This window comes from Chionomys nivalis, chromosome 2 (assembly GCF_950005125.1).
Source record: "Chionomys nivalis chromosome 2, mChiNiv1.1, whole genome shotgun sequence".
NCBI classification, from domain to species: Eukaryota; Metazoa; Chordata; class Mammalia; order Rodentia; family Cricetidae; genus Chionomys; species Chionomys nivalis.
This window is the reverse complement of record NC_080087.1, coordinates 104,748,208-104,761,366: the sequence shown is the minus strand read 5'-3', so window position 1 is coordinate 104,761,366 and position 13,159 is coordinate 104,748,208. Positions and strand designations below refer to the sequence as shown.

General features: G+C 47.3%; 1 protein-coding gene across 13 annotated transcripts in view; it reads right to left on the bottom strand.

Annotated features, from left to right (window-relative positions):
• The window catches only part of Hdac4 (histone deacetylase 4), a 265,090-nt gene that overhangs the window by 49,466 nt on the left and 202,465 nt on the right, over window positions 1-13,159 (bottom strand). For 11 of the 13 annotated variants that reach the window (XM_057753741.1, XM_057753832.1, XM_057753732.1 and 8 more), the window contains 4 exons: window positions 11,357-11,469; window positions 7,152-7,268; window positions 6,864-7,062; window positions 4,432-4,670 (listed from right to left, as the gene is read on the bottom strand). In XM_057753741.1, coding sequence (XP_057609724.1) covers window positions 4,432-4,670; window positions 6,864-7,062; window positions 7,152-7,268; window positions 11,357-11,469 — 668 coding nt within the window. The remainder of the gene's footprint in view (window positions 1-4,431; window positions 4,671-6,863; window positions 7,063-7,151; window positions 7,269-11,356; window positions 11,470-13,159) is intronic. The other 2 variants (XM_057753749.1, XM_057753765.1) reach the window with 1 other exon arrangement.

Here is a 13,159-nt window from a genome sequence, read left to right as displayed (position 1 = left end):
TGTGCACAGATAGGCTCCATTACTAGGTTGGTCCAACATCATTTTTGTGCTTCAACATTGAAGAAAGATGTCAGAAGAGCACACGTGGCCCTTTACCTCTATATCCCAGCTAAAGGGGAAACAGACAGATAGCCTTTCCTCCAATACGTTTATATGAAGAGTTGAGCCCAGTGACCCCCTACAACAATGGTTCTCTATTCTATAGCCCCACAGGTGACTCTTAACAACTTTTGTGCCCCTTTCTGGCTTGAACATGTCATGTGTTCTGTTTGGTATCATGGCTCTTCAGTGTCCCTCTACTATTTAGGGTTCTGAGTACCTTCTGTTTCTCAGTTATAGTTTCCCACTGGACAATGTCCAACTTTCCCAAAGGCTGGAGTCTGTTGAGTTAATCAAGGCAACACTGAAAGTGACATGTAAGGTAAAAGAATGTCCCCTTAGAACCCCTGGACAGGAGCTCCTGTTAGCTGGCTGACTGTGGCTGAGGAGGATGCCTCTGAGAAAGGTGGGGTGAGTGTCCACATCAGTACATGTTTGTGGGGTTCTTCTATTTGCTATGCCCGATGCTGGGAAGGCTCAGCTTCTTGCTTTTGGTTTCTTGTTCTCTCATATGTGAATTGGCCCCCACTGCCAGGAGAAGTTTTCCTGTTTCCTCTCCAAGTTGGGTACAGGTTGCTCACCTGGTCAGGTTTGTAGCCTTGGCAGCAGTGGATAGGCAGGCAGGAACTCTAGAGCAGGGAGCAAGGAGAGACTCTCAAGAGGCCACAGCTTGGCTAGGCTTCCCTCCAGAGGGTATTTATGAGGGATGTTGCCATGGCAACAGGGGCCACTCAGAACCATGCCAATGATGCAGAAGAGGCCCATGGCCTTCAGTGGGTGGGCTGCTCTGTTCAGCACTGACGCAGGTGCTGGTGCAACAAGTCTTCATGAGCCATAGTTAGGGACAGGGATAATCTTCTCCCTCTTTAAAATTTAGCTCTGCTTCTTTGTGGTCACAGAGACTAGATCTTAATGCAGAGCTCGCTTTGGGAAGCAAACCTGGCCTCTGGTAATATGACAAGAGAAGCCAGCAGGGAGGCAGGCAGCAGCTCGCCAACATGTCAGTTTCTGTTGTCCAGAGGCCTCTTGGACATCAGTTCCCTGTTTTATTAAGGGATGAAAACACACATACTACCAGATCCAGAACACAGGATTAAAACACTAGAGTTCAGAGCTAGAACCCCACTGGCAAGCGCAAGGTATTTAAAAACTATTGGATATTCTCACAGGGAGACCACCCACAGAAGTCAAGTTCTCATATCAAAAGAGAGTAACACCTTGCGAGGACAACACTGCCTGCACAAAGATCAAGTGATCCTGTAGACCAAGCACTGTTGCAAGAACTGCTTTCAACAACGGGACTTTTCCATTGAAAGAGGAAGGCACATTTATGAGCACAACTTCCCACTTTTTGAAACAAGGTTGTGGTGAGGTGGATCTGGAGGCAGCAGGAAAAAGGGTGCTTCCCTGCCAAGCTGAGCACTGCACTCATCCCTTAGACAGCCTTCTTCCTTGGGAAGGTTTCTTCCCTTACTATGCCTTTATGAAGCACACTAATGTGGGCACAGCACCCATGTCAGGAACCAAAACCCAGTCAGATACATTGGCTGCCATTCCAATCCCCAGGAGTCAAGAGTAGCTAGCTGGGCAGCCCTGTTTTGTCCCTTGGAAAGTGGGAATGAACACAAAGTCTGCTGAAAACACAATTCTAGAATGAGTAAGTACTCCTGTCCCACCTTCAGAGCATTGGCTCTTTAAGATGGTGGCTTAAAATGGGCATTGAGCCCAGCCATGGTCTCCACTGTGCCAAGAAGGGAGTGGATGGCCCTCAGGGAGCAAGCTTCTCACACAGCAAGGCAGGAACACTGGTGCCAGATAGCACAGAGAGCATCATTGTCTTCTTGGGTGTCCCAGGAAAACATTGTATAAACATTTCAATCAACTGTCATTTGCTATCACAAATCAATCACGTAAGAAACCCCAGTGAGATTACCCAGCTTCTAAAGTCATCTTCAAGAATATGTCACACGTGAATGGGTGTTCCTGTCTTCAAACCTCCTACTACACCATTCAGGTAGTGACATAATGAAATTAATAAGCCTAGGCTGGCATTAGAGAAATGGATATGAAAGTGTTTTTTGACACTTGGGAGTGTAGACGCTTGGCAGGAGCCTGTCTCACCCCCAGCAAATGTCGTTCCTGTGTAAATGATGGGATGCCTGGAGCCCCCAACTTCTAACATACTCAGAGTGCTGGGCATAAAGGCTGTGGGTTAAGGGACGTGGGGCTGGGAAACTGATATTAGTGTGACTGACAGGCAGGAGGGGCCTGGCTGAGCCTGTGCTGGGCATGCGTTCTGCAGAAAATTCCTTGGGAGACCAGCTCAATCTTGGACCACTCAGCTTGCAGCATGGATCAAGGTGGGATAGGTGTGGACAGGAGCCACCTGTCTTCTCTCTATCCTGGAAATATATGACATCAGGACCTCAGATTCATTGTGGGGCTCTCTAGACTCCTTTAGACTAAAGATCCCCCTGCACACACAGTCATCTTCCAGGACAGTCTTGTCCCTGATCCTTTCCCACCTTCCCTAGGCAACCCACGGAAGGCAGAGGACAAGACAAGAGATGGTGTGCCATCGTCTCAGTTCTTTCCCCTTTTCAGTTTCCTGTGGTCAAATCAAAATCTAAAAATATTAAATAGAAAATTCTAGAAACAAACAATTTCTAAGTTTTAAGCTGCATACCATTCTGTTTAGCATCTTAAAACCTTGTCCTAGCCCACTCCATCCCACCGAGGATGGGCGCCCATCCTAGTGCACACATAATGTATTGGTTAGTAGCCACCTTGATTCTCAGTTTGGCTGTTGCTCACAGGATTCTGTACTGCCCAGTTTCAGGTACCTACTTAGTATTCTGGAATGTATCTCACATTCGTGAGAAAAGATGTAATTCATACGCCCTAAAATCTATACTATTTTTTTTTGGTTTTTTGAGACAGGGTTTCTCTGTGGTTTTTGGAGCCTATCCTGGAACTAGCTCTTGTAGACCAGGCTGGTCTCGAACTCACAGAGATCCACCTAACTCTGCCTCCCAAGTGCTGGGATTAAAGGCGTGCGCCACCACCACCCGGCTTAAAATCTATACTTTTAAATTGAACAGCTGAGTAGTTTACAGAACTCTATAACCACCACTTCAACCTAACTTGGTGACATTTTCATTATCCCTATACATATATAAATGCTGTACGCATTGACAATTGATCCCATTTCCCAAGCTGCAGGTCTTGACAACCACTAACTTAATTCATGTCTCTTAAGACAGCAGTTCTCTTCCTGTGGGTTGTGATACCTTTGGGAGTTGAATGACCCTTTCACAGGGGTCTCATATCAGATATCCTGCATATAAGATATTTGCATTAAGAGTCACAATAGTAGCAAAATTACTGCTACGAAGAGGCAATGAAATAATTTTATGGTTTAGGGGTTACCGCAATATGAGGAACTGTATTAAAGGGTCATGGCATTAGTAAGATTAAGAACCACTGGTCTGTGGCTCTGCCTATCCTGGTCACCTCCTGTGAGTAAAGCATAGCAGGGTCCATCCATGACTGGTTTACTTTCCTGACTGTCATCTGTCACCACAGGATAAACCCTGGGGATCTTGCATCCACCATTTGGCTGCTATGAGCAGTCAGATGAGGTCTGTGGTCTCCTGGACGACAGCTACTGGGCTGATTGCAACACACTCATCTGAGTTGATACTGAAGTTATCCGACTAATACATCTGATGGGAACATACTAAATAACCTCCATTTCTCTGCTAGCCAGCACCACGGCACTAACTTTTCCCATGACTTCCGCCTGTAGATGGAGCTGAGAGACTCTGGACAAGCTGTGAGCGCAGAGAACTCTATAGGCTGCCTGGTCCCAAGCTGCTTCTGGATGGTGTAACCCCTACATTTAAGTGACTGCAGGTGCCAGGTGACTTGAAAAATAAGCTCCAGGGACTCGATGTCATTGTAAAGTTGTAGGCCTCGGGTTAGGGTTTGCTTAAAGATCTACTTGGCTAATGACCCTAGAAAACCCCTGAAAGAACTGCCTGTGTGGATTGTTCCAGGTAATGATGCAGAGGCTTCTTGCAAGGATGTTGTCCACTGTACTTAGACATGCAGATGGGCTGTGAGGAAGGCTGTGGACACACCTAAACAGTGGCTCCACACAACAGCACACCTCCCTAGGCTCTGGACCACACACCAGAGCACATGCTTTGTGCTCCTCCTTTCCCTCTTTAGCTACTGAAGGTCAGCGGAGGAGCAGAGGCTGAGGAAGGCAGCAAGGCATATGACATCTGGTTCCAGGTGAGGGGCGCGAGGACAGCTGGGCAGACTCACCTTGCTGAGGTGCAGCTGCTGCTGCTGGAACTGTTGCTTGTGCTTCTCTAGGAACTGCTGGTGCTGCTGCTGAATCACCAGGTGCTGCAGGGCCTGTGCATTCTGTGGCAGGGGTGCTGACTGCGTGCGCCCCAAGGGGCGGTGTTGCCGCAGTTTGTGAATGGATGGGGACACCCTGTCCGCACCAACCAGGGACTGTGTGTGGAGGGGCAGCGCCCCCAGGCCTGAAAGATACCAGTCTGAAGATAATATGGAGGAAAAAAAAAACAGCAGAGGGGAAGAGGAAGAAGAGAGGGGAGAGACGCTGTTGAGTAACCAGTGGAGAAAACGACATGCCTGCCAGCCCAGGCGCCTTCTATGAAACACGATTGTCTATAAACAGGTCCAATTCCAGCTAGAGGACATAAGCCTGGAACCTGGGCTTGCCGGGGGTGGGGGTGGGGGTGGGGAAGCAGAGTGTAATTTGAAAGCAAGGCCCCCTGAAGATCCCATTGATATAGTCTCTCCAGGAGCTCTGCCCAAGGAGCACTCCGGAAGTGTGGCAACAGCCTAGGATCAGCCTGCCACACCTGTCACGTGTGTTCCAGAGATGGTTGTTCTAGCCCCTTCCCAATACCCAACTACCAGAGAGAAGAATAGTTTGTAGCCAACCTGCCAAAACTCAGAGACAAATTGTCAGCAAGACCCTGTCCCCATCAGACACCCAGGCACTGTCAAGACAATGAGTTTCAATGGATTCCACCACAGGAGACTTCACTTTGTATCAAACACAGAGTGGTACTGGGAGAGGAAGGGAGGGCAGCGCAGTGAAGGAGGCAAATCTTCAGGAAGCATGAGAACGGGCTGCATAGAGAGCAGGCAAGTGCAATGACTCACACAGCATGCTGAGGACAGTGGAGAGACGTGAGCTCAGAGCAGTACATACTTCCTCAGGTCAGTCTGCCCAAGAGGAGGACCACGGTGCAAGGCTGTAGTCTGTGCTAAGAGCTGACCCCTTTGCCAGTGGGCACTGTTCTTAGACAGTGCTCTGAGAGGAGCAGCTATGGCCACATAAGTAGTGGGACGCTGTAGTACTTTGGCTCGAATGCTCACAGGCTTGAACCCTATACACAGTATCATTTATCGCTGTTCTAGACAATGGAGAACTTGGGCCTCTAAGGACAACAGAAGAAACGCTGTTCAGGAGGCTCCTTTCCCCAGGAGAAAGGAAGAAACCAGTACTACACAGCATCAGGACCATGGAGGAAAGGAACACTAGGAAGAGTGGGTGGAACTGCTGGGCGAAGAGTTTGGAGGCTGAAAGTGAATCAAGCACAGGCCTGACACCCCAGCACTTAGGAGACTGAGGCAGAAGAATCAGAGTTTGAGGGCAACTAAGCAAAATTTAGTATCAAAACAGTAAGAAAGGACCAAATAAGTAAACAGACAAATACCAAAACCACAAATCCAACCCAAAAGGAACAGTGTTGATCAACCAGGAGACCAACACCGACCAGGATGCTGCCTATGGGAACTGAGCCTTTCCATTTCATCACTCTGTGCTAGCATCTCACTCACAGACGGGAAGATGAAGCCCATAGTGAGCGGCTTCCCAGAGAACAGACAGGAAGGGGCCTGAGCATAATGAGCAACCCATGGTCACTGGCACACTGATCTCCAGAGCTGCGGCAGGGGTGTCCATCTGTCTCAGAAGATACCAGAAGCCAGAAATGCTGTTCCTGTCCAGATCACTGGCTTGGGAGAGCCAATGCACACTGGAGATAAAAAAGCACAAGGCAAAAACACAATACCAAGCGCCACAGACTGACTCATATCAGCAGGAGGGGGGGGTACTCCAAAACACTAGCCAGAGGCTGGCCCTCGGGAACACTGGAACACGCACAGGCCAGTCCTAGGGTTGCTCTGGCTGTGAGAGAAGCCATGGCTGTGAGGAAGTTACCTACAGACCTAAGGATGGTATGGAACTGGGCAAGGCCACTAATAGGTAGGGTTATGTGTCTTGTGGGAAACATTCCACATTCGTAACTTCTGAAACACAGCACATTCACTAGGTAAATTGTACACATTTCCTATCTTTCTCTAACTTGTATTTTTCTAAAGGTATTTATCCTTAAGATAAAGCAGAATCAGGGGTCTGCCTGGTCAATTCTGAACTTCATGCACTTGCTTCCTTGAGCTGCAGGGAAACCTGTCTGAGAGAGAGTAGGAAGCTAAACAGAGGGGTACTGGCATTGACTTCTATTCCTTGGTCAGCTTTCTTAGCACGAAGGACATAGTTCCTTGCCAGAGCTGAGATAACTATCATATAATAGGGACCCACAGTTACTACTGTTGTGTGGGCTTGGGTGTTCTTTCTAGCCTTCTCTATAAGCTACATGAGGCCAAGGAGTAGCCTCGGAACTAACTGCCAGAGACCTGGCTGTGGTTCTTACCTGTAACAAGGGGCGTCTGGGTGGGTGCCTGCTCTAGCAGGACCATATGCTGCAGGAGGGGGTTGTGAGCGGCTCCACCATCCCGCTCCAGGGGCGAGGTGCTCAGGTACGGGGTCAGGTGCGTGCCAGGGAACAAGGAGATCCGCTGCTGGAGGGCTGGGAGAGCAAGCCTCTCAGCATCCTGCTGGCCTGCTGCACCCTGAAAGGTACAACCCGATATTCTTCAAGCTGTGGAGACTGAGGCAGACATTCACCCCATGTCATACAGAACCCTGGAGGTCAACTTACAGCAGCAGGGCCAGTGGCAGGAAGCCCCAACGTGATGTTGGGTAAGGACGGCGATGTATAGAGAGGAAGTGGGGCGACTGAGCCTTCTCGAGTCACAAGTCTGTGTGCCAAGCTCGTCTGTAGACAGAAGACATCGTGACTGTGAGAGTCTGCCACAGATATTTCAACATAAGCAACACATCTAGGATGGGGGGTGGTAGTGAGGGGAGACAGGGACGGATGGACAGACGACATTTACAGTATAAGGTCCTGACATGTAGGTACCTGGTACAAACACAGGCTGCACAGACGGTGGCCTATAGCATGCCACAGGTATAGAATCAGTGTTTCCATTCCTGAGTTCTCCCCCTCCAAAAGAGCTCTCACTACCTTGTTTGTTTTTATTCAATTTGTCTACTTAAAAAAAAAAAATTTAAATCTCCTATGGGTAGGAGATTTAGGACAATGCATTCAAAAATATTTTTGTAGTTATATTTTTTCTAAGAATGACATCAAAAGCAGAAACCAAGGACAAAGTTACTGATGAGCAGGAAAAACCCTGTTCTTATTTAAGAGGTAGATAATGGTGACAACAGGATCTACAATGGACAGGAAAGACAAAAAGACTAAAATAAAAAAGAACTTGTCAACCAGAGACCAATTAACATGAGAGCAGAACTCAATAAAGACAATGACAAAAAACACCCATATTAAGGGAAGTGAAAAAAAAATGCTTAACTTTATCAGTGACCGAAAAACGTATTTACAGAGTCATCTAACTGGCAGACTTTCTAAAAGCGCAGAGAAGCTGAAACACATGGCCGTGGGATTATAAACGGCTGTACTTTCTGTAGACTGATTTTGCAATCTGTGTTTGGAAGCCATAAAAGGTGAGTTGTTCTTGATTGTGAGGCTCCACTCTAGGGATGCAATGGTTAAGAAACAGTCCAAAGGAAATGGCTCCCAAACACAGGGAAGACAGCCACCAAGCAGTCACATGATGGCAGCAATATGTGACTTCAGCCATGTCAGTCATAGTCAAAACGCACAGGGATTTGTGCACGTCAGCACATAGAAATCAGGAACTGGACTGAAAATTCTAATGGATGGTCCTTCTATTTATTGGTGATTATTGCTCTGTCATTATTGTTAGTGTTAAGTAGTAGAGGTAAGCTTAGGGCTGCTAGGTTTGTTGTTAAGAGTTAGTACTGGCCTGGGGGTTAGGGACAGAGCTAAATTTAGGGTTAGGATTGTGGATAGGTTTAGGTTACAACTTGGTATAAAGTTAGTGCAGGAACTACAATTAGAACTAGAGGTTAGGTTAGTTTTAGGCCTAGTTTAGAGTTAGGGCTGGAGGCAGGATTACAATTTCATTTAGGGCTAGTATATGAGCTAGGATTAAGTTTAGGGTGAGAGCTAGGATTTGGGTTAGTATTTCATGTTAGGTCTACAGTTATAGCCAGTGTTAGGCTTAGGGTTAAGGGTAGGCTAGGCTAAGATTGGAATTAGGGCTATGTTTAGAGTTAAGACCAGGGTTAGAGTCAGTATTTGTGTTAGGTATAGAACTTTAGTGTAGTGTTGGGTTTAGGCTCAGACTTAGGTTTAGTGTAGGGTTAAGGTTTTGGATATAGTTAGGGTTAGGTTATGGTTAGTGCTGGGGTGAACACAGAGTGTTACACGTAGTAAGTAAGGTTTTATACTATTTCTGCCCGAGGTTGGGGGTGGGACAGGTCCTGCTGTCTGGAGTGCCCTATCAATCTTTGCAGGTAAATGGATAGGACCTTCTCAGAAGGACAATGTTTTATCTCCAACATCCCTACATGCTGGGCACCTCAAGGCAAGTCAAATGAGACCACAGGATGCCAGTTCCTGGCTTGAGGCAGGTATACACAGGCATTATGTGGTGTTTACTACGAATAAACAATCTTGTTATCTCTTAGATCTTTTAGTTTACTATATAACTGAGACTGAGAAACAGTCTTAGCACAATAAAATTTCACTTCCAGGACAGAAAAAAAGTACATAAGCTGAAAGTTATTGATGAACAATGGTCACGTGTCTGCATCCCAGGCCTGAAAGCAATTTCTACCTTCCTGCAATGGGACAGATAGCTACTTTCCTAGTGCTCATGTCAGGGACCCTGACTTTCGTGATGCCTTGGGGAGCCACCTGGGAGCTGTGCACTAGACTGCTTCAGGGCCGTGGCAGGAGGCAGGAGGGTAGCTACCTTATATGTGCCTCTTGGCACAGAGCAAGGGCTCTAGCTACCATGAAGTTTACTAACAAAGTTTATGCATACACAATGTAACTAATCATCAAAGGGTGTGTGTGCACGTGGGCGCATACTATGCATGTGTCAAAAATAAAAGTACTTTCAAATCTCACTTGAGGGAAGATGTTTTAGCTGTCATGAAAAGCAGGGCTGCATTGCAGTGTAATAAGCTGAAAACAAATCAGCAGCCCTTCTAATGTTTACAAAGGTATAATTTCTTTTAGCACTCAACATGGCTGCTTAGCTGATTTACTTGTGGAACTAAAGAGAGCTGCTTGGTTCTGTTTACTTGCTCACACAAAACATGGGTATGTGTGGGGTCTCCTGTCTTCAGGCAGAGCACACTGGGGGCTTGCAGGAAGATTCCCTCAGAGCTCCATCCACTATAGGATGGGCTTGTCAGTTCCTGGGAGTTCTGGGGTTCCTTTGTGAATCAGGGCTAGTGGTCAGAACCTATGCACACATTGCAGGAGTGTGAGCACACGCAGTTTGTAATGAGAGCACAGAGGGACACAGTTGAGGTTCTCAAAGGAACCCACACATGAGGACCCTCAGTTACAACTCCTCCAATTCTAATATCTGATCCCGTACTCAAATGCCAGTTCTGCCTGTGAGAATGACAGTGATGAGAAACACCGGCAACCTTACTGCTCTTGGGGATGCTCTGTATCTTTTACTGATTTATGGGGGGCTCAACTGACATATTTAGGCTTTATAAAGATCAACACACAACTTAAACTGGTGCAGGGGTGCTCCACCTGAATGAGGAGCTGTTACACTACTGTGATACATCATATATGTATATGCCCACATCATATATGTATATGGGTTCATGACCAACAAAAGGGAAGCAGAGTTAACATCTGAGGGTGGGAAGCAGTTTTGTGCTTGTGCTTTGAGGCTAATCACAGGTAGGTCTCAGTCATGACCTCAGTCCTACAGAAGGACTGTTAAAATGCCTAGCAACCCAAGGAAGTACTGAACTGGAAGACTAAAGAATACAAGTGATGAAAGAAATGCAAGTATAAAGTAAAAGGGACCTAGGCACAACTGAGTGAACCTTACTTCTTGCAGTGACCCTTATTTCTAACTTTTTAGATATAAAGGGGCTAGAAACCCGAAATGAAAATGCTAAGCACTGTGCCTATGTATCCCACCTGAGGCTATCAGCTCTTTGGAAGGGCAAGACTCATTCCTAAATGACAAAGTCAGCAAGGACATACTAACAGACTCCTGTAAGCTGGGACCTCTTAAGAAACTTCCCAGTCGGTACACTCACACAGAACACAGCAGCTCTGGCTCAACCCAAGAGTCTGTTTCAGGGTTTTCTGCTCCACCCTGACCTGTAGCAGCACCACTACAGTCTGAGTTCTCCTGTGTTTCCCCCACAGCCTGGCCTGAGCCCGCCTTCCTCACTTATGGGAAACTCGAAAGCAGCTTTCTCCGCTGCTGCATCCTGGGCCAGGCATGTGGGTCAGGGATGATGTGGAGTGATGGGAAGTATGTAGTAAGTGCAGATGTGGGATCTACTGTTCTAGAAAGCCACTTTGGAAACCACTGTCTTTCCATTTGTGATCCTTTCCACCAGTAATGTTTGTTTCTCTAACACTTGGTTTGCTGTTAAAATTTGTATATTTCTGAAATATGTCTTTTTCACTCTACAACCATTCTCACAAACCTGTTGCTTGCCCCATGTGCTTCAGCACACAGTGTGTATGGTGGCAGCTGCTTCTGTGACATACCTGGGGAAAGATCAGGGAAAAGGCAGGGTGGAAGGTCTCAATATGGTAGGAACTGAGGCCCTCATGTTTCAGGAAGACCATGATGAGGAGAATGGGGAGGTAACTCCTGGAAAGCCCAGGGTACTCCTAGGCTTTGCTCCTCACTGGATAGTCAGGCACAAGGCAGGTACTGGTGGGGATGTTTGGCCTATGTGAGTCTGTGACTGACCCACCTCAGCTGGAGCGCTGGGCACGGTGGGTGCGATGCCATTTTCAGTGCTGACGTTGCCAGAGCTGCTATTGGGAGAGCTGGGACCGGAGCCAGGGGCGCTGCTGCATGCGGAGTCTGTAGGTGAGAGACAGCAAGTTGGGGTTGGGCACTGGAGAGACACAGAACACCGTACTGCTTCCCTGGGTTTCTGCTTCCTAGCCTACTGGCAGGCAGAACAGGGCAGGATTTCAAAGCAGGGATGGCAACACGACTCCGCTGGTCTTGGCTTTGCTGCTGACCTCCCATGAGCCTCCCAAAGCTGAAGCTCTGTGGATGCACGGCTGAGCTCTTCACAATATACACATTACCCATTCCACAGCTCTTCTGAATTTCAAGATGGCTTGAAACATCAGAAAGGCAAGCTCTTAAACACTTAGTAATATTCAGACAAAAGACCAGTGAACACAAAGGCCCAGCGGGCTTTTTTTTAAACAGCAAAAAGTCAAATTCATTGTCACTATAAAAACTCTTTCAAACTAAACCAACCTACTGTGACTGCTCAGTTTACATGCAATCTTCTTACTTTACTATCAACTACCTAGCAGTCAGGAAACACAGGCAGTGGCTTCTGCAGCTCCCCAATGCAGTTTGAAATCATACAGTAGTCTCAACAGATATTTGTATGTCTTGGGCTTGCCTCTGATCAGAGGGCCAGGTACATCACTCTTCTGCCTATGGGCTGGATGCTGCTATCTCCAACCTCTCCGTGTGGCTGGCTACTCTCTATGTTCAGGGGCATATTCTGAGATTTTGATGTCTGGCTCAGGGATGTTTTGACAATGGCATCATCTGGTTAACAGCTCTCAAAGACACACAAACTGCTTTCCTAAAAAGTTCAGGTATCAGTCCATCATCAACAGCACTCTGAGATCAGTCTAGTCCCAAACTTGGACACAGTGGGACTCTGAAGGGGCTCAGAGATACCCTTCCTTAACAAAGCACAGTCACTCACTCACCGAGCTAACAGGGCTCTTGCAGAGCTGATTCTGAAATTTGTCTATAAGAATAGCCTTGCAAGACAGAAGGAGCAAAGATGCTCACACCTCTCCAGAGCTAGCAGGAAGTTGGCTTGAGTTCTAAACAGGGCACCCTTTCACCCCACTCTCAAGAGGAAGTGGTGCATAGTGACTTCACTTGCCCTGGACTTAAGTACACTAGAGCAAAGATATCCTCACATTAATCTTGGCAGATGGGGAAGCTTGGTCCTCTGTGGACTGGGTCATCCACCAGTAACATGAAGCCACTCCTCACCATCTAGTAGCTACCTCCGCTCTAGAATCCTGCATCTAGTGCTTGTGGTAAGAACCATGCCACGGACATTGATCGTGAGCACAGGACTCAGTCTATCCTTTCTCTGTACCTCTCCTCCAAAAGCCAACTAGTTCACTCTGGTGTGATTGTATTTCCCTGGATTTTACCAGCTGGGAGTTCAAGAGTCTACCTGGGATGAAGAGGTACTTCCATGTTACTTCTTAACACAGGTGCTTTGCTTAAGGATTTCACCCACCACCCTTGGATAGGGAGGCCCTCAGTGTGAACCCTGATCCAGGCAGCACTGCTGTTTCTTTATGCTATTCAACCAGCATGAACTTTATTCCAGCTGGGAAGAGCGGCATGTGAACCTGTGTTCCCTGGCCGATTCAGGGACCTCCATGTAGGGTGTAGGCCTCTCCTTAAGGACCTTTGCTGTTCCCTTGTTCTACCTGAATCAACCCTAGCCAGAGTCCCTTTCTCTCTGTTGCCTGAGAATAGCCCTAATTGGAGC